General features: G+C 35.7%; 1 protein-coding gene and 1 long non-coding RNA gene across 4 annotated transcripts; one reads left to right on the forward strand and one right to left on the reverse strand.

Annotated features, from left to right (window-relative positions):
- The first annotated feature begins 3,907 nt into the window (after positions 1-3,907).
- LOC117794180 (trithorax group protein osa) lies at positions 3,908-19,814 on the forward strand. Of its 2 annotated transcripts, none has more exons than XM_034634697.1 (3): positions 3,908-4,058; positions 16,669-17,853; positions 17,925-19,814. In XM_034634697.1, exons 1-3 carry the CDS (start codon positions 4,056-4,058, stop codon positions 19,449-19,451), a joined length of 2,715 nt encoding a protein of 904 aa, XP_034490588.1. In that variant the 5' UTR covers positions 3,908-4,055; the 3' UTR covers positions 19,452-19,814. The 2 variants fall into 2 exon arrangements, with proteins under 2 accessions (XP_034490588.1, XP_034490589.1); XM_034634698.1 differs by having other exon boundaries at positions 16,672-17,853.
- Positions 19,815-24,103: 4,289 nt separating this feature from the next.
- On the reverse strand, positions 24,104-25,191 carry LOC117794186. Of its 2 annotated transcripts, XR_004618379.1 has the most exons (4): positions 24,954-25,191; positions 24,803-24,883; positions 24,669-24,751; positions 24,104-24,611 (listed from the first exon to the last, which is right to left on the reverse strand). It is a non-coding gene; the product is annotated as an uncharacterized LOC117794186 (long non-coding RNA). The 2 variants fall into 2 exon arrangements; XR_004618378.1 differs by having other exon boundaries at positions 24,803-25,191.
- Between the last annotated feature and the right edge of the window lie 2,579 nt (positions 25,192-27,770).

A 27,770-nucleotide genomic window follows, 5' to 3' on the forward strand; every position in this document is an offset into this window, starting at 1 on the left:
TGACTTGCAAATAAAATTAATTGGAACTTCTTTTAGTGTATAATTTGTTTGGCTCAATGAAGCAAACAACAACCACACAGATTTTTCGTCGCGACGAACAGAGTCATAAGTGTTAATTTCGCTTTAATTTATGACTTCAGAAGATGTGTTTGTTGTAGATGTTGTTGTAGTGCTCAAATTCCTTGCAAATTCCTTGCCCACCGCTGCTTAAAAATAAAGAAGTTAGAAAATTGTTATGTATTGTATTCCAAAAGGGAAAAATTAAAATAATGTACTTTAAAAGATGCTACCAAATTATCAAAATCCTTGCAATAATACAATCAGTTGATAAATAATATTATTAAATATTAAGGAACGAATTTTGAAACATAATGGATTGAAAAAATGAGAAAAGCTTGCTTATGTTGCGTAGGCCCAAATTTTTCACTACAAAAATTTTTCTGTAGCCAAACTTTTTTTAGTTCTAAAAATCTAGCCATTATTAAAAGCTTATCTCTAGAGGTAAGCGTGCAATATTCAACATGGCTTAAAAACCACTCAGCCGATCTTAAAGAGCAGTATACTTTCACAAACTTATATACATTTTTTAAATTAGAAAATTAAAAATGTTTTTTCTCCTTTCTGTGTTTACGTTTTTGGATTAATAAAGCTTCCGCTAAAACATTAAACATTAAAATCTATGGTGGAGGGGTTTGCTTGGAATTATTATATTAAGGCTTCATTCAAAATTCAAAAAATATTTCGATGACGGCAAAATTAATCTTGCTATAAGCCATAATAAAACCACTGAAGCTTGAGTCATGCTTTGTGAATTTTATTTTAAGTGATTGGAAAGCATGCCTTTACTTGGAAAACAAATCGATTAGATCGCGGTGATGTAATTGAACCCAGATGAACAAAGAAGTTTTTATTACGTATGGCAGATATATGATAAGTGGGCCGAATTGAACAATATTTTTTTAGGATGTATAAGACATAGGCAGACCACCAAGTCTTATTAAAAGTCTCGGTTTCTTGCGAACTACGCCCTCTACAGTGGGTGTGAAAAAATTTTAAAATTTACTTGATCTGCCTGAAATGATAGGGAGTCTACATTCCAAATGTACGCCTAACTCTTACCATCTCTAAGATCTTTTTGTTCATACGCACAGACGGACATAAGGATATCGACTCGGCTGTTGATGCTGATAAATTATATATATGCTTTGTGGGGTCTGCCACGCCTCCTTCCCACACAGGGTATTAAAATTCATACAAAAAAATTGTTCTGGCCCCCTCTAATTTTCATCCTGCCTACGCCCTTGTAACTAAGGTCAATTGCAAATTTCAAGTCTCTAGCCTTACATTTAGAGCTTATGCCCCAATATCGGGCCTTAGTGCCCTGGGGCAATGCATTATGGCCTACTTCAGGAAAGGACGTGGCAAAAATTAATTTTCACAATGTTCCGTTTGGCAAACATGTTGATGTGTTTGGTTCTAGTCATTTATACAGAAAGTTTGAAATTTTTAGTACAATTTTTTTGGAGTGTAGAGCTTTTCAAAGTTTAGGTAACTTTAAAAAATTACTAAATGAGAAAAAAGAAAATTGTAAGGCCACTTTTAATCAGAATATCGTTATTTCGATGCATGGTTTGGTTATAAGCTGATTTGTTTCTGTTAACTGACTAACGAAACAAAAAAATATTATTAAAAAATTTGAATACATTTTTTTTTTTTAGTTTAAAATATATTTTGTAAACGCTTGAAAGAAAATTCAGACCACAAAATTAAAGTAGGTGTGGCATGAAAAAGGGCGTAACTTAACGCTAAAACGAACTTATTGAGCAATATCAAAATAAAAGTTTTTTTTTTACTTTATTTTTTTTTTAAAGAGATTTATAATTTTCTTAAAACAAAAAAAAACTAAAAAAAGTAAGTTTTATTTGAAAAATTTTTTTTACATTTTTTGATACATTTTAAATTTTGATAAAAAGGATTATTTGCGATTGACCGCTAATTTACGCCGTTCTTATGCCACGCCTTTTTTTAATTTTGTTGTCATAATTTTTTTTTAAAAATATATATATTTACCGGGGTCAAATTTTAAAGATTTTTCAAACCAAATTTCCTGAAATAGGCTATAGTGCAATGGCTGAGATCCGTTGATGTAATTAGACCCGGAAAGGTCCACCAGGACCAAAAAAATAAAAGTCATCCAAACATTTTTTTTTTAACTTTTTTTAAAATATAGAAATATTTAAATTTTATTAAATTAAGGAGTACAGGTCGTTTCCTAGATGCTTTGACGAGAATCGTGTTTTGTTCAGCGTTGTTCATTTCTAAGAGCATCTTCTCTTTAAAGTTAAATTTTCTAAAAATAATAATGTAGGTTAACTCTTATCGCAAACAGTTTTATTAAAACAAGAACTAACGAGAAAAAATGCTAATGGGAAAAAAAAATTTTAAACAAAGGTAAAATTTTGATTTTTTTATTGATATTTCTATGTAACGTCACGTTATCGAAATAGCTTTAAATCTCTTTACATCTTCGCTGGTGATCTCAACTGCGTGAAATCTTAAACAGGGTTTAGTACGACAAAGTTTTTTTTTAATTAGCTATTGGGTCATAAAATAGATAATTAATTTATAATTTAATTTTAAAAGTGTGCAACGTGACTTAATTTTTTTGTTTAATATAGACATCGAGTCCAAAATCTTAAAATTTATACAAAATTCAAATCTTTAAATTTTTTATAGAGACATATTCAAGTTTCTTAGTTATAAATTATATAAATTTATTTTATAAATTGAGGTTTTGTTTATTTTTGACCGTTCTCTCAAAAATTGTCTTTCAAAATGAAGTGTATGTAGTATTATAACGTTTATTTGATACAATCCGTCTTTCATCACCAAGAATCTAATCAACATACAAAGAAAACACTTTAATTCTGACTTAATAGTTTGTTAATTACTAAAAAGCTTAATATATATAAATTACGGCATAAATTAATTTGCTATAAAATGCTAGAGAAACGTTAAGCTATCTTAAATTAAGTGGGAAAAGATTTTTAAATTCAAAATCTTGCAAAATTAACTTACATTATTTAAAATGATATTAAAAAAGTTTTATGCAAAAAGTCTTGCCCATTTCGCAGAGTTTTTCGTTTTTCAACCCCAACTCATTACCAACTTCCATTGCTGTAACGTAACGTCATCGCATTTTTTTTTTTTACTATATCTTTTGATCAAAAAGGCCGATTGTTTTAATCTTTTTTATTAAATATAGTCCAACTGAATACTCAGCTATATAGACATTTTATAAAATTTTTATCTTTTTCATGTTTTTTTGACCCATTTTGCCGTACGAATGTAACGTAAGGGGGCTGTGGAAATGCACATATGTAAAAATACGTGTTACAATTTATTATGGGACCTGTGTAGTCTCGTGAGTACTGAAGTTAAAGTTGCCATCAAATTGGATTCAGCATGTAACAAGCAGTCTGAGAAATTGTTGCAAAACTGGTTGGGTACGAAAGACTCTCTGGCTCTCTCCACACTTTGCTTATTCTTTAAAGGTGGTCCCTTCACTGATCAGGTGGTGCCGAGTCAGTCGTCATCAGTCTTTGTTTATTAACTTTTTTTTTACGTTTAAAAAATTTCTTAACTTTCGGTTTCGGTCATTCGTTTTTATTGAGGTAGCTACTCACCCGACGACTGCGTTGGCTGTTACCTATATGAGCTGGCGTTATCATCTTAGCAGCAGCATTTTCTATTCGAGAGTGACAAGTAGCGGACGCCGATCCGTTCGACCCGTTACCAAGATTTTGTCGATTCGTGCCCGTGCAATATTATGTCTAATCGGCGATAAAGTTTTTTATATATTTCTTAAAATTTGTCGCGTTTCCGTGATAAAATAAAAGTGTTTCTATTTTTTTTAAGTGTGATTGCTAGATTCAAAAATCTTGTGAATTAACGCATAAAATCTTTCACTAGCTTAAAGTTTGTTAACTTTTCCCCGAAGCATTAGTGGGCAGTAAATTTCCTGCTTGTTCGAAAATTATTTTAGAGCTGTTACCATGGTAAAGTTCCAATTCTGCCTATCTTACTTTAAGAGTACCTATTCGTACAAAGAGAACCTGCTTCTTTTAAACCAACTGAAAGGATTACAAAGCGTCAGCTTATAAAAATAATAACCTCCATTAAAAAAAGCAGCTTTTACGAGTGTGCTCATTTCTAAGGTACCTCAAATTGCAAAAACGTCTTAAGCTGAACTGTCCAGGAAGAGAGAGCAAAAAAATGTCAATGTGTTAGTGTGCTACTTATAGTATCGGGCGTTGGCAATGAAAACATTTTCTTTGGTTTTAATTGACTTTTGATGTAATTGAATATGAAATATGTATAGTGGCTGCATATTAATGTTTGTTATTTAAAAAATTAACTATTGTTTTTTTGATGAATATCACACATAGAAAATATTGTAAATATATCCAGCCCTGTTTGTATAAATATGTTTCCTTATGCAAATGTGTTTATATATACCAACAGCATCTGCACACAAAATATTAAATTTTAATTGTATATATTAACGGAGATATTGGTTTGGCAATTATAATCACGGTTGCCACACTTGGAGTTTTTGCCCCAAAACTGGCTCTTTTTTTCTCCGTTGGCGCAATGGTGCCAATGATTTATTTAATCAAGAGTTTCTTGAAAACTATTAAGAATAAAATTTAGATCTAATTTTTTCACTACCAACAATATAAATTAATTGTATTATTGGTCTGAAATTCTCAATGTCAATGTTAATTAATCAAATATACATGTATTGTACCATTGTATTGAAATTCTCATTGTTAATGTAAATTTAAACAAATGTGGCATACTAAAACTTTTTCTAATCAACCTGGGTCATGAGATACGTGGGTGTAAGTGGGAGGGAAAAATTTAAATGATTGCAGCTAATGGGGCTGTTGGAGCCTTTTGGTAAAATTTTGTATTTTTCCGATAGCTGGTTCAAAAGATAAATAAATTTGAAAATTTTACTGGACTTCTCAAAATGAAATAAAAAGTCAGTTTGTTTGTCTGTTTGCATCAAAGCGCTAAAGAAGCTTAAATGTAATGATGGGGATTTATTCCTTTTCGAAAATCTAGAAATGTTTGTTCTACGACTTTTTGAAAAAACCGCTAGTTTAGCGGGAAAACGCTAAATACCGCTAAAGTTGAAACCTCAAAAGTTTCCAAACCATAGAAGCTACAGATATGTTCTATATATCATTGGAAAGGTGTTTTTGAGGGCTTTTAGACGTATCTTTATTTTTATTTAAAATTTTTAGATTAAACTCAATTTTGTTCGTCACAAAATTGGATATCAGAAATTTTGGGGCTAGAAATTGCTTTCGTCGCTAGACTTTTACCTCGTATAGAGGTTTTTTTGTGGGATCAATATATACAGCTAATTTGGAAAATTTGCTATGACTGTCCGATCAGATAGAGTTATATACCGATCTAAAGGCTTAGTCCAAACTTACAAAATGGCATACTAAAACTTTTTCTTAATCACCTGGGTCATGAGATTCGGGGGTGTAAGTGGGAGGGCAAAAATTTCAATGATTGTAGCTTGTGGCGTTGTTGGGGTCTTTTGGCTAAAATTATTTTTATTCTAATTTAAAATACGCGTCGATTGATACCCAATTCACCCAAATCCGATAACTGGTTCAAACGATAAATAAATTTTTTTAAGTAGTAGGTAGTTTTAAGGACTTTTAGGCGAACCTTTAAACTTTTTAGCTAAAGTACTCAGGTAACATTTTACTGGTGAAATAAGGTTTATAGGCTTACATTTGGCTATTTGTGACAAAATGGCTCTAACGGTTTTGGTTAAATTGCAATATATTATAAGACGTAAAATTTTCCGTTTTTATACCCTGAGCCCATTAAAAATTGGTAAAAAAAAAAAGGGTATGTTGTGTTTGGCAGAATGTTTCTATCAGGCAGAAGGGGGCGTGGCAGACCCCTAAAGTATATATATTCTTGATCCGGATCAACAGCCGAGTCGATTGAGACTTGTCCGTCTCTCTGTTCGTCTGTTTGAACGCATCGATCTCAGAGACCATAAAAGCTAGAGACTTCGAACCTTGCATGTAGGTTCATGGATACCTTAGGCAGATCAAGTTTGTTTTTATTTTTGAATCGGACCACTATATCATATAGCTGCCATAGGAACGATACATCGAAAACTAAGTTTTAGTATGAAAAAGTTTTTTGTTTGTTGAGATGTCAGAGCCAAACTGATAGAATATGCATCTGGGCAGGTATTTTACACCCTGACCAAATTTTGTTAAAATCGGTTAACTATATCACACAGCTGTCATAGGAACGATATATCCAAAATTATGTTTTAGTATGAAAAAGTTTTCTGTTTGTTGAGATATCAGAACCAAACTGATAGAATATGCATCTGGGCTGGTTTATACATCCTGGCCAAATTAGGTTAAAATCGGTTAACTATATCAAACGGCTGCCATGAGAACGATACATTGAAAATGAAGTTTTAGTATGGCAAACGTTTTTTATTTGTTTAGATATCAAAACCAAACTGATAAAATATGCATCTAGGCTGGTAATATACATCCTGACCAAGTTTGGTTAAAATCGATCCACTATATCATATAGCGCAATAGAGACGCACAATCGAAAATTAAGTCTTAGTAAGAAAAGGTTGTTTGTTTCTTGAGATATCTTAATCAAACTGATGGAATATGCATTTAACATGGTTTTGTCCATCCTGGCTGAAGCTCGTTTAAATCGGTCGACTATATCACATAGCTGTCATAGGACCGATTGGTAGAAAATCAAGTTTTAGTATGAAAAAGTTTTTTGTTTTTTTAAAACATCCTAACATTCCGACCAGATTTGGTTAAAGTCGGTTTCATATATCATATAGCTGCCATAGGAACAATTGGTCGAAAATCAACTTTTATAAAAGAGTACCTGGGCTCAGTGTATCCTACTGTCAAGCGTGCTCGACTGTAGCCGCACCTCACTGCGAGAGAAGCGAGCCGGGGTAAGCGAGCAGGGGCATGGAGCCCCCTTGTTTGGTATATGGAACATAACTTTTGGCTATGGGGCTTAGAAGATATAGCCTATTAACTGTATATTTATATTTTAATAAGTATAAAGAGAGGGAACCAGCAACAAGGCAGGCGTAGCAGCCAGAGCTTGAGAGTGTAGCTGACAGCTTTGAGTTGCACAAATAACTAGTATTACCAGACCGTTTAGTTTTGTGTTTCGACGATTTTTTTTTTTAATATGAAAGAAATTTAACAAGTTAATTTACATATTTTTCTATCTGCCTGCATTATTGATATAGTTAAAATGTCTAAAGCAAAGTCAATTAAAAAAATTTCCGATATTACACAGAGAAAACCTATACACGACGTAAAAGTCTAGTGACGAAAGCATATTCCAGCCCCAGCTTGTCATACTAAGAAGAATTTATTTACTCTATTTTGTTGGGCTTACCACACCTTACTTTTATTCGTTACACACTTTTAAACGAACTTATATTACCCTCTAGAAAAATATAGCAGATACTAAATATCGAGCCTTATTTGCTAAAATTACGCAAGCGACCTTTTTCGTATATTGTCTTTGTTATGCAAATGTGTTCATAAATACCAACAGCCTCTGCACCCAAAATATTAATCTTTGATTGTTTATTGATTGTTTATACGGAGATATTGGCCTGTCAATTATGGTCAAAGTTGCCAACTCTTCGGGTCATTAAAAAGCTAAACTAGCCTTTGAAAAAAAGCTAGAAATAGCCATTAAACTAAGATCTATTGAACTAATCCCTAAAGTGAACGAACGAACTAAATCCTAGATTGTATGTCATTTAGTTCAGTGAATAGATCGCAAAACAAATCGTTCAGTGAATAAGATCTCAAAACAAATCGTTCAGTGAATAGATCCCAAAACATTTCGTTGGTTGATTCGAATCCCATTACATCTCGCTAGAGACACACTGTTGATAATATATATTAAAATTTGAACTAAATTAAAGTCAATTTATGGTTTTCATTAAATAAATACGAATTTCATAATTTTATCAAAAATCAGTAAAATTTTTGATAACGAAATAAAAATTAAAGCATAAATTAAATTCTGTTTCATATAGTAATTTGTTATAAACAAATAGAAACTTTCTTAAAACCCATATCTATACAATGGTGAAACCTCTGCGTCCCCTCAACCAACTCAGTTGAGATCTATCCACTGAACGAACTTTATGGGATCTTTTCTCTGAACGAACTATACGGATTTAATCTTTGCACGAACTAAATGGGATCTATTCACTGAACGAACGAACTATATGAAAGACTAGCTCGTGTAAAAATTGAGTTTAATGTTTGAGCAGCCCTATTATTTCGAAGTTTAGTTTAAACATAAAATAAAAGGCTTAGCGCAAATGATGCCAGCTCCGAAAATCTTTTATTTCCAGTTGCATCCACGTAGTTGGACACTTTCTCCCAAAAGCTTGTGGTATTTTTTATTGGAACAGAATCTCTTCAATATTGGTTGATTCCACCACTAAGCAAATAACCTATAGAGAAGTCATTTCATACAACAAAAGAACCGGTTCTTTTTCAAGTTCCATGAAAAATTTCACCGGTGGACGCAATGTCTGGGGGCATTTTCGTTGTGTGAAATGACTTCTCTATAGGTTATTTACTTAGTGATTCACTGCTTGGAAAATAGCTATAATTCCCGCTAGCCGCTACTTTACAATTTATTCCGAATTTACCAATTGCAACCCTCTAGATCAAGCGGGGAAATAGCTAAATTGGCAAAACTAACTAATGATGTAAGCGACACACGATTATTAAGATTATTTATTTATTAATAATCGCGCACACTATAGCTGAAAACGGAGCTGAAAGCCGAGATGATAAAATCAAACATGTTTGGTTCATAAAACCGAGCTGAGCTGAACGCTTCAATATGTGCACTTGCATGAGTGCAGTGTGTTTAATTTTTTTCTCTCAGCTTTCAGCTCCGTTTTCAGCTAAAGTGTGCGCGAAGCCTAAGATTTATTTTTGTCGCTTGCGTCATTTTTGCAAATGGTGCTTGATATTTCTGTTGGGCACAAAAAACAGTTCTATATTTGTCGGCAGAGATTTTAGATACTCATATTTATATTTATCGATGCGTTGCCCCTTTTGCGAAAAAATTGAGAAAATCGAAAGAAAACAAAATCTTATTACATTAGCAGAAGAGTTGAGTTTTGGCACAAATAGTGATATATATTTTTATAAGCGCTTGCTCGAAACTCTGTTTGAGTATATAAGGACTGAACAAGGACTGCATCTCGTCTAGAGCGTTCTGATTTTTTGTTCGCCTGCTTTCCTCGTTATAGCGATCTTCCAACGAAATTATCGTTTACCCAACGAGAGTGAAAGTTCGACGCTTGACTTTATGTTTTGTTTGTTTGCAGCTCATTTATTTGATCTGCTGTTGTTTTTGACGAGTTTGTTGTTTTCGTGGTAGTTGTTTATGTTGCCTTGTTAATATGTGTAGCATCAATAACAAAGATTTTGAGGCTATGCTAATGAGTTACATAGTATATACATTAGGGTGGAGTGAATTTCACTTTTCACATTTGAAGCGGGCACGTTCCTTTGGAATGTGTAGAATGTATGAAGGAGGCACGTTATTTTAAATTTTTGAATGAATTTTTTGGGTTACTAAATTTTATAATATGGGCGTGTGGAAACCAGAAAAGGTTGTTAAATACCGTAAAACGTTATTAGGTACAAGTACATGCCATAAAATTGTGGAGTACAAGTACCGGTCATAAAAAATAGAGGGGCTATTTTACAATAATTTCTTTCAGTAAAGAGTTCAACGGAAACCATAGATTTATGATCTCAGCTGCCAAAAGTTTATGATTGAACTTTCCATAATACGGAATCAGGCACCTGTTTACCAAAATTAGGTTTTTAGGTCTTACGTCAAGTAGAATATTTGTATTTTTTCAGAAGTATTTAGGGACTGCAAAAATCGGTAAAAATCCGTCAGCTCGCAAGTGTGATACACAGAGAATAAAATCTTTGTTTGTTATTTTTTGCATATATCAATTTTATTATGTAACGAAATTATACTAAATTATAGAATTTCATATATCAAGGTTGGAAATACTGAGCTTTGGTTTCGAAATGTGGAATCATTTGCCTGGCTCTTATCTGGGCACGAATAAATCCATCCCTAGCTTCTGGTCCACAAACAGATAAGAAAGCCTCTGTCACAAGCTGTCTTGAGAATGGTAAGGAAACATTTCGTTTCAAGTCAACCATTGCAGCGTTTACGACGAAAGCTACAGATCGATCAGAAAGTTCTGTTCTATCACACGAGGTTTGCATAGCGTATCTTATTTGTTGATTTTTGTTATGAGATTTATCTGCCTAAGCCCAATACTCATTCGAAGATGCTTCCGACTCCGAGGATTCACAGGTGGTACTCCCAGATGGCCAAATTATCTGTTGGTTAGAAAACGAAGTACTAAAATTCTTTTTATTCCTTACAAACTCACCGTGCCTTCGTTTCCTGGATTTATTGCGCTGAAGAGATTTCGTTATCGTTTTATCCACATTACCAATATATATTTCGATCACTTCCTTGGTCCAATAAAAATTTTTTCTCTATAGCCGGTACTTTCGTAGCGCATTTACATATAAGCTGCGTTGTACACTTACATGCTGAGATGTCAAACAACTTTTTAGAAGAATCTTCGTAGAAAGCCTGATGTTCCCACGTAGTTTTTTCAGCTTTTGTACTTATTGCAAAATCAACTTTGCGACAACTTGTCTTCTACTTATCGGTGGCAAAGTAGAGCATCTTTGCCCATCCCATATTTTTCTTACGACTACAGCAATAGTTTTAAAAATATCTTTTACTGCGGGGTCTTCTTCATTATTAATCTCAAGCATATCGTTCCTTTTCCACAAATAATATCTTATAATATCACAAAACGTTGGCAGCATATTTTCTCCTAGCTTAAGCGGATCACCAACTTTAGGGCAACGCAAAGCTTTCCGAGTTTTTGGCATTTTTACGGTTATGACGTTTCATAAATTGAATTTAACTTAATGTTTTTTTTTAATGTAGATTAGTTTCGATTCCAAATTATAAAAACTCAGAAAATAATTATTTTTAAAACACGTTGGATTCACATAAATACACTCTTAAACGCTCGTCCGCACGGTTCAATTTATAAAATTCCTTTGAAAAAATGCAAATATTCTACTTGACGTAAGACCTAGAAACCTAATTTTGGTAAACAGGTGCCTGATTCCGTATTTAGGAAAGTTCAATAATTAACTTTTCAAATCAATGGTTTTCACTTTGAACTCTTTACTAAAAGAAATAATTGTAAAATAACCAATCTTTTTTTTATGACCGGCACTTGTACTCCACAATTTTATGGCAGGTACTTGTACCTAATATAGTTTTACGGTATTTAACAACTTTTTGTGGTTTCCACACGCCCATATTATAAAATTTGACAAAAATAACGTGCTTGCTTCGTACATTCGACACATTCCAAAAGAACGTGCCCGCCTCAAATGTAACGGCTTTTTACCAATTTTGGTATTTTTGAAAAATCTGTAAGTTTGATATTTTCCCAGCGATCTTTACAGTTAAAATCATTATCTTTTGGGATTAATTTACAGTTATGTCAGATTTTTAGAAATTTTTGACTGATGACCTACGAAAATCGAAAAAAAAGTGAAATTCACTCCACCCTAATACACATACATAAATCGAACAAAAGTTGTGATTGTGACGCAAAAATATGGCTACAGACCTGCCCAGACGGTCACATATTATATAAATATATATATATATTTTTTTTTAATATCTGTTATTCTATATATACTGTAAACAAATGTACCAATTTCTAATGCAAATCTTACTGTAGAAGAGAAACAACAATTGTAAGTCACTCACTTGCAGGTAACTTCACACGCGTAACTACGTTAATATGTAAGTGTATGTTGATATGTCATATGTTTGATAGACAGTACTGAAGGTTAGCGCACACTTCACCCAACATTTCCCCTGACCTTAGCTCGCTATCTTTCTCTTAGCTGGTACATTTCATTGGTTGCAATTTCTTTTACATTTCATTATATGCCCCGTAATTTCACCACCTGCATTTGTGACACCTACTCATCTTCATGAACAAGATGTTGGTAGTTGGCAAAGCCGCTGATGTTGCTGGCTACGTAAGTTTTGTCTTGGCTAACGGGAAGTGAAAGTTTTATCTTGAACGTGATATTTATTTATATTTGGTTTTCTTCTTTATTTTGCTTTCGGTGACTTTGGGCGCTTATGACATTTAAATACTTGTTGCTGTTATTGGTGTAGACTTATCTGATTATATTCGATGCAAGCAGAGCCAACTGACCATCGAGTGGTCTCTAAATGACTGATTGACCATAGATTGTCTATTACATAACTGTTTTCATAATTGGAGAAAGTGGCAGTTGTACTCAATTTATTCATACTGTATTTACGTAATTCATGGACCATTTCAGTCGGTGTGTCTCGTCTCAGCGTTTGCTGTTCTAATTAGCTTTGTAGACCCCGTACTTAAAAAAAGTACAGGGGTCTATTAAGATTGGGAGTCGGCAGAAGAAGTCGTGGGAGACCCTATAAAGTTTATTTATTCTTGATCAGCATCAATAGCCGAGCCGATATCGCATTTGTTTTCTGTCCTGCTGTCCTGACGTCTGTATGAACACCTAGATCTCAGAGACTAAAAGAGCTAAACTTGGCATGTAGATTCCTCTATATTGCAAGCAGATCAAGTTTTTTTCAGAATTTGACTACGCCACATTTAACGGCTAAAAATCGACAAGGAAAATTGCATATCCACATTATCTCAGAGACTATTAAAGTTAGAGGTACCAAACTTGGTACGAAGGTTCCTCTGCATTGCAGGCAGATCAAGTTTGTCTCGTTTCTTCGATCGGACAACCATATCATATAGCTGCCACAGGACCGATCGGGCGAAAATTAAGTTTGTGTATGAACAACTTTTTTGTTTTATGAGACATCGTAACCAAACTGATAGAATATTCATTTAATTGGTCTTATACAGTCAAGTAATCTAAATGTTTTTAAATTTTTCCCTTCTTAGCTTTTGCCATAGTAAGTACGGGGTCTCCGACAGTCGAGTATGCTCGACTGTAGCACCGCGGGCAAAGCGAGCGAGCCCCCTAGTTTTAAATGCAGGGCTGATATTTCACAATGACTAATGACTAATTTGTTTTTTAAATAACCCCCAATAAATGCCATATGAAACTTTATCAAACATACACACACTCTAACAGATATTGCGGGAAACAAAAACAGTAGCGACTTATTCTTGCTATGCTTTATGGTTTTTTCCGCTTATTATTTTTGGCATAAACTCTATTTATGAAGCTATTGATTTGAAATTTGGTATGTACACATATTTTGCGTTTTAAAAATTACCTACCAAGTTTCAAATAATTTGGACCATTGTATAAAGCTGCCATTAACCGATTTAGTCGACTTGTCATATTTTTTTAAGTTACCAAACTTAAACTTAGGTTTAAACTTAATTTTTTAAATACAATATATTTTTATCAAAAACAACATAATATAAAACAAAACTATGTTTAAATTTTTTGCATTTATCTTAGTGGTTGATGTTGTGGTGATGTGGTTCCTCTTCCATTCTGAACACAAAAATACACAAATTTGATCAGAAAAACACGATATTTTCGAAACTTTTGACATTTTTTCTGCAATTTTCTCACAAAACGTGTGACACATAATCAGCTGACTTTAACAGCTTGCTAACAGAACACTTTTGCCCCAAAAGTAAAAGTTCAATATTTTTTTATCTAGCTTTATCAAAAATAATGATTGTTTATTTTTATTTTTTTGGTTCAAAAATAATGATTAGGGTGTAAGTTTTACACACAAAAAAAACCTATATACGAGGTAAAAGTTAAAAATTTTTGCACTTTGCGCAAAAAGAATATAAAAATTTCTTTTTGCGCAGTGCCGAATGCCACTTAAGTGTTTATTTTGTATTCATTTATATTTTTATTAACATTTTTATTTTTTATATTTGGGGCTAGAAATTGCTTTCGTCACTAGACTTTTACCTCGTTTAGAGGTTTTTTTTTGTGGGATAAACCAAGAAACGAACCGTTGTCTTACTCTATGGTTCCAACCGCTGAACTGAACCTTAAACAAACTTTGAAGGTTACAGCCTTGGTTTAAATTTAATGTCGTTCTTCAAAAATTGCATATGAAAAATTTTTAAGCATGGAAAGCGTTGGTCACTAGACTTTTACCCCATAAAGTTTTTTTTTAAAGCCCCGTGCTCAAAAATACATACAGGGTCCATGAAGTCTGTTTAAAAAAAAAAATTTCGTAACGGACAGTGGGAGGCGTGGCAGACCCTGTAAAGTATATACACTGCTGCTCAACTGAATAGGTTCGCCACTTTCATCAAAGTAAATAGGCCAAATCTTTACAACCAATTGGTCGATTATGACAAAATAAATTGCATTTAATAGATAATTTAGTTGCTAGTTATATGTAAAATTTTACGGTTTCTAATAAAAGTACAAATATCAAAATTATTTAATTTCCCGAAAGTCTACCAAAAATGGCCTGCTTATTTTGATTCAATTGAAAAGGTTTTTGATAGGTTTGGCGAATTCAAAGCAGAAGACATAAAAATTAAGAGAATTTTGACCACCAACAAATTCGTTCTTTCTTTAAAACTATGAGTTTTGTGTCTGCGATATGCGGGGCGGAAGGGAGCGTGTCATGTTTTAGAAAGCACAGTGATTGTCCGTGAGATTCATTGCACTCTGTGCCTGCACTAGATTGTATCTTTTTCGAATTATTTTGAAATATACACTGCGCGTCATCAGGTTAGCGCCCCCCCTTCCACTCATTTGTTTTTGCATTTTTCTTCATTCCTATTGCACTCAACTTCGTAGTTTTTATTTTGTTTTCGCAATAATTATATGTGGTCGCTTTTACAAGAAAAAAAAGCTCTTTGGAACAACCGTTATATTTTATATTCTATTTTGTTTTATTTTCTACGAAAAAGCTTGCATTTATTTTGCGTCATCAGGTTAGCGCCTGCAAATTCAATGTTAATTATCTCGAATGTTTCGGCAATCACAGTTACCAAATTTTTTGTGAGTTTCAAGCAAGTAATTATCCACAAATAAACGCACAACATGGGAAGAGGAACTGTTTTATCTTTGGAAGAAAAATCAAAAATTGAAGCATACTATGATTCTGGGCTATCCTTTCATAAAATTGCTGAAAAAACAGGAAGACACAGAAAAACTATTGCCAATTTTCTTAAAAATAAGGAAAACTATGGAAAAAACTTCAAAGGCGGCAACAATCAAGTGGTTTCCCAAGCAGACAGGAGAGCAATACTGAGACAAGCTTCAAATTCGCACGACTCTTCTTCGAAGATCAAGGAAAAAACGGGTGTTAAGGCAAGCTTATCAACGGTGCAACGAGTTATTAAGAAAGCAGCACACCTACAACGACTAAAATTAAAAAAAAAACCACCACTTAATATGCTTCGAAAAGAAATGCGCCTAAATTTTGCTCGCGCTCACATGACTTGGTCTACCCAGTGGCAACACGTTGTCTTTTCTGATGAAAAGAAATTCAATTTGGAAGGTCCCGATGGATATAACTATTATTTTCATGACCTACGCAAAGAGGAGCATTACTTGGACCGCTTGCACAGCCGGGTGGGTGGAGTAATGGTGTGGGGAGCCATATCGTACTTTGGCACCTGCGAGCTGCAGTTTTTAACATCGCGCATGAACGCGCAGAACTATAACAGCGTTCTAAAAACGGCTTTTCCGCATTTCCAAAATGTGTTCCATAATCTACAGTGGCATTTCCAACATGATAATGCTCCAATCCACACTGCCCGATCTGTGAAATCATGGATACATGACCAAAAAGTTGATCTCCTCGATTGGCCACCATACTCCCCCGACCTCAATATTATCGAGGACGTCTGGGGATGGTTGGCCAGAAAAGTGTACGAGTCCGGAAAACAATATAGTAATAAAACCGAGTTAATCGAAGGCATCAAACACGCTTGGTCCACGATATCATTAAATTACATTAAACAACTTTACAATTCAATTCCCAATCGAATTTTTGAAGTAATTGCAAACAAAGGCAGGACCACGCATTACTAATTTTACTTAAAAACTATTAAAATATAACATACCAGTGGTTAAACGCATCATTGCTGCTCAAAAATTTAAATAAATGGAAATTATCGCAGGTGGCGCTATCTTGATGACCAATTTTTCTTTACATTAATTTTGTACCATTTTCGTAAATTAATTATTAAAAAAATATCTGAAGTCTTACAGAAGCCATTTTCGTTTTATTTTAAGAAGAATTGTTAGGAGTCAAATGGATAACAATTTTAGGGCTATAGCACAAATGGTTCAGATAATATTTAGCTTTGAGTGTGAGTGTAAGGGGGGGCGCTAACCTGATGATGCGCAGTGTATTATTCTCCAATATCAAAACAAAATTGAATAAATTATATTTCTTTTTTCTCCTTTTCTAAATATTTTACTTCAGAAGCTGATACACCTGACAATTGTTACTACTTTCTGCTTTTGCGCTTCTCCGGCAGTACTTATCGGCAAGTCAGGCTCTGACAGCTACGGTCAACCACCGAGTCTAATATTACAGTACGGTCCACCAAAACATCACACACCGCATCGTGAGTACGGGGTGCCACAACAGATACCCTTTCAAGAGTATGGTCCACCTGCGCTAAAGTATGGACCGCCGAAGCTAAACTTTTTGGGAGTTGGTGGAGGATCATCTTCGTCAAGTGGCTTACATGAACAGATTAAGACGCACTTTGGGGTTCCCAAGCCATTTTATGGCCCACCCCATATACATCACAAGCCCGCAACACAGTATGGCTCACCGTCATCAAAATCAGTTTACGGACCAACTCCAACAAAGTATGGTCCACCACTGCAACCTCCACAACAATACGGACCGCCGAAACAACCAAGTCTTCAATATGGTCCTCCACCAACTTTAAAACTGCAGCACCATTCGGCTCAACGCTACGGACCTCCACCTCCAAAACCACACTTCCACATTTCTTCAGCAACAACACAGCCATTACCTCCCCCGCATCCAGCTCCACTGTTTAAGCCAGCCAATCAACCATCCACGTCTTATGGTCCACCCGCATCCGGCCCATTGAATCTGCCGCCTAAGCCAGTGTATGAAACACCAGCAAATTATGAACCACCTCCACTTCCTATTAGTCTGCCTCGACCACAGTCCGCAAGCAACAATCGCGTACCCACGCAGACTATTATATTTACTGGGCCTGGTGGTCAGCTGCTACCGGGAGGCGCAACAGGTGGCCCCGTCAAGCAAGCTCAAATCCTGATCGATGCCTCTGGACACACTCACAGTAGTTCACAAGTACCTTTTCACACAGCTTGCGATGGGTGGAAGCCCATACCTGCACCTGTCGGCGCTTATTTTGAAGAGAACCGCATCGAAACGCAAGATGGTTACAGCAACGTCCAACAGGGCCCCATAAAGGGCAACAGTGAAAGTCAGAATTTTGGCACCAAATACAGTGTAAGTAGTACCACCGAAGAGGGTGGCATTATTGACGGTCTTTCCGATGAACAACTAGTAGCGGTGGCTCTTCAAAAAGATGCTAGTAACGTGATCACTGGTACAGGAGGCGATGCACATTTGAATAACATTGAATCTGACGCTTTACAGGTAGGAGTAAAGTCTCCACTCAAGAGTAAATTCTTTTATTACATGGTTTTGATTTCTTATCTCTTGTTTAGCTCTCCATTGGTTCCATTGATGACTCCTATTCCAAGCCGCCAGCAGATTCATTTGCACCTGGGGCTGTACATGCCCATAAATACCAAACCTTAGTTGGTGGTTCAGGTGTTGCTCTGCCATTATCACCTGCACCTATACCTCAGTATGGAGCTCTACCGCCACAGCGTGCAACTTTAACCAGCAGCAACGGTCAGGCACATTCACACTCAAATATAAACATACAGTTCGATTCTGCCTCAGGCAATCCACAGCCTTTGCCTCAACATGGTGCTAGCCATCCCAATACGCCGGTAGCCTACCGTTCGCCAGTCCCAACTGGCTTGTTGGAGTCCATTGGGGCTACCGTGCACCACTTGGACCTATTTGGTGTAAAACCCCAGCAGCAGCCTCCTACTTACATTCCTCCGGCTGCTCATGAAATTGCTTTAAATGTACCCCCTGCACCACCACAAGTTTTATATGGCGCACCATTTAATCAGGCACTCTCACCGCAGGTCATTGTTCAACAGCAACTGCCGCAGTCGCAATTAAGACTAGCTTTCAAACCCCAAAAGCATGTACCCGTCCCGCTGCCTCAATCACATTACCAACCCGCGCCACTGCAACCACCGACAAAGCAGCAGTACTTGCCCCCACCAACATTTTTCCATCAACAGCAGCATCAACACTCAGAGAACAGTTACAGTGCCTCTCAGTATGCACAACAATATGTATATTCACAGGGACTTCCTTTAGTACAGAAAGAATCGAGGTTTAATCAACAACCATTTGTGGTGAATGGTCCTCCTCCTTCCCCCAAGACGGTTATAGTGCACGACTGTGGCCATGGACCCAATTTTGTCAATAACAATGGCTACCAAATTCAGCAGCAGCAACAAACATTTGGCAGCGTCACTGCGGCATCCGATGGTTCATATAATGCCATTGCGCAAAGCATCCCAGTGGCTGAGCAGCACACACAGTTTCTCAGCATCCCCGCTGACAGCTATGGACCTCCGCCTTCGGGAAATAATTTTGATTTTGACCACTCCGGATATGCCTCACAGAAATCGGCAGTAACCGCGCTGCCAGGTGATACAGATCCACAGCAGTTACCGGATTTGAATGGATTAAATGTAATTTCGGCTCAGAAATCGCAGAGTATAAATCTGGGCTCAGGTGTTGACAAACCAATTCAGAACTTTGAAGTTCAGTTTAGCAGTTTATTAAACAGAGCAACTGGCAATGATGGAAACGGTGCAGCCCATGTTGAACAGGGTGCCAATCATGAGGAAATTCTGTCACAGGGTTTGTTGCAGTCCATACTAACTGCCATTGAGCAACCACAGTCACCTAGCGCACAGAGTCGGTCGGATAAACATCAACATAATGATCAAAATGAGGACCCGTTGGAATTTGAGAAAGAGGTTCGAGTTGAATTGCCTGCTTTATCGATTGCGAATGGCAATGAGGAGGAACGGCACAAGAAGGTTAAGGAGATTCAGCCAATTAAAGCTGTTGAAGTAAAGAAAGATGTCATGAATTAAGTCTAGTCTATAAAAAAGTAGCTTCTTTTTAATATGCATATTGCCGTAGTGCATTTCCATTAGCAGTGAATGGCTTTATTTCCTTTTATTTATTGCTGATTCATCTTTATTATTTACTCCAATTGGCTTTTGTAATTAACGTATTTTTATGACAATCTGCCATTAAAAAGTGTTTGAGACACGAGACGGTAACTGTTAAAACGAGTCACAGGAAACAAAAGAAGCTACAAAAAAAAAATGTCGTACTCGACGTTAAATCACTGCGTCGCCTATCACCCAATGGTGACATAATTTAATAAATATGTATTTTCCGTTTAAGCATATGTATAAAACTAAACTTAATAAACAAATTTATTTATTGAATATTTTGTTTACACAATAGGATTATTTTGGTAGAGTGTAGAGAGCCGTAGAGCAGTCAAAGATCTTCTGTAGAAAAAACTTTAGTAGTTTACACCAGCGGTAAGCAAGCCCTTGCTCTCACTGCTCCCAGTACTCCGGCTACAACAACAACTTTTGACGCTGCGCGCAAATCATTTATGACACCAAAAAAAAAAAAACAAAACAACAAACACACAGCAAATGCTCGAGTTTCAGAAACTGCGCACGTAAATTAAGCGGGGGGCACTCAAAAGGAGCTCTTAACAAGAGAGCAAAACACAAAAACAATTTGCTTGTGAGAGCGCGCTGCTAAACAAAAACGAAATGCAACAACGAACACACACACAAACAAATGTATTAAGATGTGCGAAGCGCCGAAACTGAGATAAGGAGATGTAAACAAAAACAATCGCTGTGCTTACAATAACAACAAACTTATGTGAGCCAGGTGTAAATACACAAACAAACACAGGCACAAGAATGTAATTATTTAAGGGGAACTGCAAAACTAAGTTTAGCAAAAAAAAATGCTTTATATTAGGACCACAATGCACAAATGATTACAACTTACAGGGCAAGTCGATAGCTTTTTCACTTATGCACAATTTTAGATCAAAAAATATAAAAACGGTGTGCTATACTTCACAGAAACAGGTGAAAATATACGAGCCAAATAAAACACGTCTGATTCACTCAAACAAAGAACACTCTCTCTCTGCTATAGTAACCCTATGTTCACCAAATCTGGTCAGGGTGTAACAGGCTATCTCAAATACACAATCTGTGAGTTTTGTTGACATGTCTTAAGAACCGGCGCGCTTCGCTCGCGGTGAGGTGCGGCTACTGTCGAGCGATAGGATACCCTGAGCCCAGGTACTCTATCATAAAAGTTGATTTTCGACCAATTGTTCCAATGGCAGCTATATGATATATGGAACCGATTTGAACCAAATCTGGTCAGAATGTACAAAACCAACATTAATGCATATTCCATCAGTTTGGTTAGGATGTCTTAAAAAAACAAAAAACTTTATACTAAGACTTAACTTTCGATTGAGCGTCTCTATTGCAGCTATATGATATAGTGGACCGATTTTAGCCAAATTTGATCAGGATATATAATACCATCCCAGATGCATATTCTATCAGTTTGGTTCTAATATCTCAACAAACAAAAAACTTTTTCATACTAAAACATCATTTTCGATGTACCGTTCCTATGGCAGCTATCTGATATAGTGGTCCGATTCAAAAATAAAAAACAAACTTGATCTGCCTATGGTATCCATTAACCCCAAAATAAAATTCCTGCCTGGTGTGGGAAATGAGCCCGCGCCTCCCTGCACCTGGGTCTTACATACCATCCTCTGCACTACTTAAGTACTAAACTCGTCAGCTGACCAAACACTGCTATATGTTAATTAAATAAATGCATGTCTTTGTTTTGTCAAATTGATTTTAAAAAAGCCATGATCAAGCGAGATTCGAGCCCGGAGCTTCTGCTTCTGAATCTAACACACCATCCTCTGCACCACTTTGTCACTGTATGCCGCGCCTGACCAAACTCTACTACACTACAAACACATGTAAACAGAAAATACATTAAAAATTTGAACTTTAATTTAAGGCATTTGCCCCTCGAATTTTTAAAAACGCAGCCTTATCTTCCGATGAAATTATCTTAAGAATATTGTGGCCAAGTTTCAAGGTCGTACGTCACAGCGTTTGGCCTGTACAATGCTAAGTCAGACAGTTGGACAAACAACTTAATACATATAGATAGATAAACTTAAAAAAATATTAGTTTAAATTGTTAAAATTGCAGCTGTAAGCAGTGAAGAGTTTAGTGTAAATTAAAATAAGTTAATGCAGCACTTTTGCAGTGTTTGTAGTATGTGTGAATGTCTTCAGTAAGAAGAAGAGCTGGGTTGTTTACACAAAGTGAGAAAGAGATGGCATGTCTCCTTGGATTAAATTAAAAATCATCATAAATGTGTCCTTGTCGATACGGTAGTTATATCGAAATCTGTTCAAAATAAGAATAGCTATAGTTTTTCTGTGTTTGTACATTATCAACATAAAAACGCATACGTGCTGTTAGCACTCGCCAGTTGATCCGATGCGCTTCGAAGAAACCTGCGATCGATCCTTTCCTTGGCCAACTGTTCCCTCCGCAAGAAAACAATGGCCAGCAATCTAGCAAGAGGCTTTTTTTGAATATTCTTTCCTTACTTAAGCACTTTACAAATTTAAGCAAATCATTTTGCCATTCACAATCAATCAAATAAGAGACTAAGCAGCTGACATGATCGCAGGGCTGTCACACAACTTACCTTTTTTTGCGGGCAAAATAATTGAATATTTTTGTTTTAATTTACAAGCGATTATTCACAAAAATATTGTTATTTTCCCACTGACCAAATATAATACTAACACTTTGGGATCGACTTTAAAAACAAAGACAAAAATAAGAATACTGTTTAGTACATTTTATTTGGTGAACGGTAGCAACTCTTTGTAGCCGAAAAGTCTCTCAAAGCTTTTTGTCACCTACGGTTTGTTTTGATAGATCTGCATCTAGTCTAAATCTCCAGAGATTTCTGGCACCCCTGAATATGTCGAATTTTTTGCCCAGAGCCAAGTGAGGGAGTGGTCCAATTTCCAGAAAGAAAATTTTTTAATTATATTTTTGTCTTACTAACGTTCACAAGTCTCTAGCTTCATATTTAGAGTTGACGCCGCCCAAATCAAAAAATCGTCCATAGTGGGCTGTCTTAAACAGCGCCAATACTTTTGACACCCATCAGTGCCATCCAGATTCCACTTTTTGTCATCCGAAAATATAACATTGCGGAATTCTTCGGTGCAAAATTTATATTTTTCAGCAAATGCCAAACGTGCTGTTAAGTGACGTGGTAGAAGCGTTGGTACAGGCACCCGAACTATATTTAACGGTCTTATTTAGGGGTGACGCAGATTGAAACCAACCAAAAATCAACTTAAGGAGATTTTAGGTGACACAGACCTTAGTTCAAGATGATTTTTAAATCTCCATCAGTTTGTCCGGAGATTTGATCAAGCTCAATAACATAAAGCTTGTAATGCATAAAAAATGTGACTGTTTTGGAAAGGTCATTCAATTTTATAACTTTCTGTATAAACAAATTTTAATAGCCTATTTCCACGACATTGGACTTCATTTCACTACAAAATCCGAATGATCATTTTGGCTCATTCATAATGAATGAGCCGATTTTTTGCCAGTATTTCTTTATCGAACACGCGATGTTTATCGATGAGCACGTGTAAAATGAAACAATCATCACTATAGTCAGCTGTTTTGTCGAATAGAACTGTGAGTATAAAATTTGCGCCAATTGTAATTTCAAAATATATTTTAAAATGTTTTTTTTCAGATGAGCAAGCAAGGGAAACCAGACACACAGTGGAGCAGTCATTCTCTTGGAGCTGTGGAAGGAGAATTTCAGTGCGCTGAGGTTTGCCCAAAGTAACTGAAAAATTTTTGAAAGCAGACTTCAGCGTCACTTGGAAGGAGATTCGGACGAAGGTGGACAATCTCACCAGAAAATACAAGAGAGTTCATATTTCCACACAAAATATTTTTAACATATTTATGTTTTTTTTTGTATACCATAGGGATGAAATAAAAAATGGTCATCTGGAGGTGCACCCTCTAAATGGCAACATCTTGACAAGGTGCACCGCATTTTGGGAGCTGTAAAGTCGGTCCACTTCACACATTGTGTACTGGATACTGCAGGTAAGCTGAAATTTATGATTATATGTTATGTTGTTTACTAATCGAAATTGTTTTTCAGTCGACAATGATGAAAGTTGGGAAAACTTTGTTAACATGGTGGCTCGAGAACGGGCTTCAAGTTAGGAGCCATCGCCACCCTTGGACTCCGATATACTGCTGTCTACCTCTAGTGTGCTGTCGCCAATAGAGCCAAACAACGACTCTGAGGCTACAAGCTCCTCCGTCAGGAGTAAGAGACCAGTGGACAGCAGAATTTCGGAGTCCAATGGTAGCGATTGGCCACCTGCAAAGAGACATAGGACAAAATTTAACCCCCAGACGGAGATGGCTGCGTACGAGTCGGCCATGCTCGCTGCCACCATCGAGGCCAATGAAAAGCGAACAAGAGAGATGTTGCGCCTCGGCTCCGAGCGGAATGAGAAGGAGAAGTGTCTGGAGCTCTTGGAAAAACATTTGAACAATTCAAATCAATAAAAAAATTTTTTGTAAATAATTTTTATATTTTTTTATTTGTTATGTATATGTCTGGCAAGGGCTTTTCTAATGTTTTCTGCAGAAATGTCGAAATCATAGGCTGTACTCGAACTCTCAGGTTGAGTACGCACATTGGAGCCCCCCAATTTTTAGATATGTCACTGTTGTGACAATTCAAAAAATTATGTAGAAAGCAACATGTATAAATAATATGCGGGACCTTGTCAATGTGATTGTCGAAGGCATTTTCTACCTATCTCCTCGATCTGGACAGAACATAATTAAAAGACTTCCTTTCCTCGTCTTCCGTTGTGTTGAAGGGGTATGGCTTCAAAATCTTCGTCGACAATTTGAAAGCAGATTTCGCAAGAAGCACCACAGGAACGTCGACTCCGCCGATGCGCTGTGAGTTATCTGCAAACAGCGTTGTGCAATCCAGCATCCTTTTTAAACTGGTGGTTTCAAACACATGGGAATCATGGCATCGACCTGGGGCACCCACATGCACAGAAATAAATCTATATCTAGAGAAAAATATACAATTAGAATATTGGTTCAAGACTACTTAAATTGTACTCTACCGAAAATCCACCAAAGCGAAAAGTATGGTTGAGTACCATCCTTTATAATTATAATAGTCTGCAGCTTCAGCTGTGGCTTCCATCTATAAAAAATTTGTTTTAATAAAAACTTAATAAAAAGGAAACAACCTTACCAATTGCACCGAAACATTGCGGAAATCCAAGCGCTTCAAAGCCTTGCACACACTCCTCTAGTTTTTCTTGGGTCATGAAGTCTTTTGGCAGATATTCGGGTACAAGAACACGATGTACTTCAAAGCAAAATTCTTGAAGAATTTTACATACCATCGAATCCAAAACGCCTAATAGTCTGCCCACAGCGCGATACTCTGACGATGACCCCAGAGTGTACAGTGCTATGGCAATTCGCTTTTCTAAAGGAATGGCCTTCCGCATTACCGTGTCTTGTTTAGCCAATCCCTTCAATCACTCGGTCAATATCAGGAATGTATTCCTTTCCACTCGGAAATTCTCCTTAAAGAATGCATCCGAGTTGTTAGGCACGTCGCACTCCCAAAAATTTCCATGAAGTTCCTATAGTATATCAATTATAGTTATAATATTGTGCCGGACAACGATATCACTAATATATACTTACAAACTCCCGTACAGATGGACACTATGGAATAGTTGGCTTTATGGCAGGTGGCAGCACAATTTAATTTAAGAATTCTGCCATTTCCGCTTAGACCTCATCATCCATATGCTCCATATGGTCCACATTCGACGTCAATGCCTGCCAAGTCGTCCAAAGTTTAGCTTTGTTCATTTTATTATTATTTTTTTCCATGGTTTTAACTTTATGATTTGCATTCAATATGTAAACAAACACCGAACAGCTGATTTATTTCGGTCGAATGACAAATGATTTGAAAGTTGCACATTTGGTCGTGGAAAGCAAAAAATGAGCCACATTCAAATGTGACGAAATGAGCCAAATGTGAGTGGTTGTGGAAATAGGCTATAAATTACAAAGGTTTTGATTCATGATTTTTAAATATACAAAATGTCTATAAAATCTCTTTTTTGATGGCGTTTTTTTTATATAAAATGAACATAAAAAAATATTAGTTTAAGTTGACAAAATTGTATTTATGCAGTGAAGAGTTAAGTGTAAATTAAAATAAGTTAATGCAGCACTTCTATTTTTCATTAGGTGGCAACTTTTGAAGTGTTTGTAGTATATGTGAATGTCTTCAGTAAGAAGAAGAGCTGGGTTGTTTACACAAAGTGAGAAAGAGATGGCATGTCTTCTTCGATTAAATTTAAAAAACAAAAAAAAACTCTACACAAGTGACGAAAGCAATTTCTAGCCCCAAAATTTCTGATATCCAATTTTGTGACGAACAAAATTCAGTTAAATATAAAAATTTGAAATGAAATATAAATTAGTAAAAATAAAAACTAAAATTGGCATTGTGCACTGTGCCCAAAAAGGGTGAGCTTCTTTGTACATAAAAATTGCCGAATGCCAATTTTTTTTTCTTTTATTATTATTAATTTATATTTTTACTAACGCACACCAAAAATTTCAAGTCTCTAGCTTCATATTTCAAAATTGGATATCAGAAAGTTTGGGGCTAGAAATGGCTTTCATCACTAGACTTTTACCTCGTGTAGTAGTTTTTTTTTATATTTATAGCCTTAATATTGGACCGACCGGTCCTATGACAGCTATATGATATACTGGTCCGAATTGAACCAACTTTGATCAGGATACATTAAACTAACTTAAATGCATATTCTATCAAATTGGTTAAAATATATCATAAAAAAAAGTTGTTCATACTAAAACCCAATTTTGACCCGATCGGTCCTATGACAGCTATATGATATAGTGGTCCGATTTAAACCAACTTTGGTCAGGATATAAACCAAGTCATGCATTTTACTTGTTTGTATCAGTTTTCTTGCGATATCTCATAAATCCAAAAAGTTTTTCGTACCAAAACATGATTTTCGACCGATAGAGAAATGTGTATATTCAGTAAACAGGTAATATCTATCAGCCAAAATTTATGAGTTATATACAAAAAAAAAAAAACGAACCATTTTACGTTCTACAACATACATAAATTTAATAAAATTCGTTAGAGCCGTGTTGTCAGAAATCGCCAAACTGTAAGCTAAAAAACCTTATTTCATTTGTAAAATGTTACCTGAGTACTTAAGAAAAGAAAAGTTTAAGGGTTCGCCTAAAGCCAAACACACCTTTCCAAGAATATATACAACACATCTGTAGCTTTTATGGTTTGGAAACTGTTGAGTTTTCAATTTTACCGGGATTTAGCGTTTTCCCGTTAAGCTAGCAGTTTTTTCAAAAAGTCGTACAACAAATATTTCTAGATATTTGAAGGGAAGTAAATCCCCATCATTAGATCGCTTTTAGCGCTTTTATAAAAACAGACAAACAAACAAACTGACTTTTCATCTCAATTTGAGAAGTCCACTAAAAATTTCTAATTAAATTATCTTTTGAACTAGTTGTCGGATTTGGGTGATCGAGGTATCAATCAACGCATATTTAAAAAATATAAAATATAACCAAAAGGCCCCATTAGCTGTAATCATTAAAATGTTTCCCCTCCCAATTACACCCCGTATCTCAAGACCCAGGTGAGTTAGAAAAAGTTTTTTGCCGTTTTGTAAGTTAAGAATAAACCTTTCGATCAGTATATAACTCGATCTGATCGGACAGTCATAGCAAATTTTCCAAACTCCCTGTCGTCACGATAGTTATATTGAAATCTATTCAAAATAAGAATAGCTATAATTTTTATGTGTTTGCACATAATCAACAAAAAAACACATACGTGCATAGCTACACTTTTAGAGTTATTGACAATATGTCGAATTTTTTGCTAAGAGCCGATTTGGGAGGAAGTGGTCCAATTTCCCAACAAATTTTAATTTTAATTTAGTCTAACTAACGTACACAAAAAATCTCAAGTCGCTTTCTAAATCGAATAATCGCCCATAGTGGGCTGCTGTTCATAAATGAACATGGTATTTAAAAAAAGAAAAGTTTTTCGTCGTTTGGGGTCCCAAATCTATCCAAAAAAGTAGCTTTTGTTCTTGTAATTTTTTGGCTGTTGCCTAGTG

The sequence above is a fragment of the Drosophila innubila genome, chromosome X, assembly GCF_004354385.1.
Source record: "Drosophila innubila isolate TH190305 chromosome X, UK_Dinn_1.0, whole genome shotgun sequence".
NCBI classification, from domain to species: Eukaryota; Metazoa; Arthropoda; class Insecta; order Diptera; family Drosophilidae; genus Drosophila; species Drosophila innubila.

What these genes read in the sequence shown, in the direction of transcription:
- LOC117794180 (XM_034634697.1), top strand. An exon ending in TTGAATCTGACGCTTTACAG is followed by an intron (nt 17,854 to 17,924) that starts GTAGGAGTAAAG and finishes TCTCTTGTTTAG; the next exon opens with CTCTCCATTGGTTCCATTGA.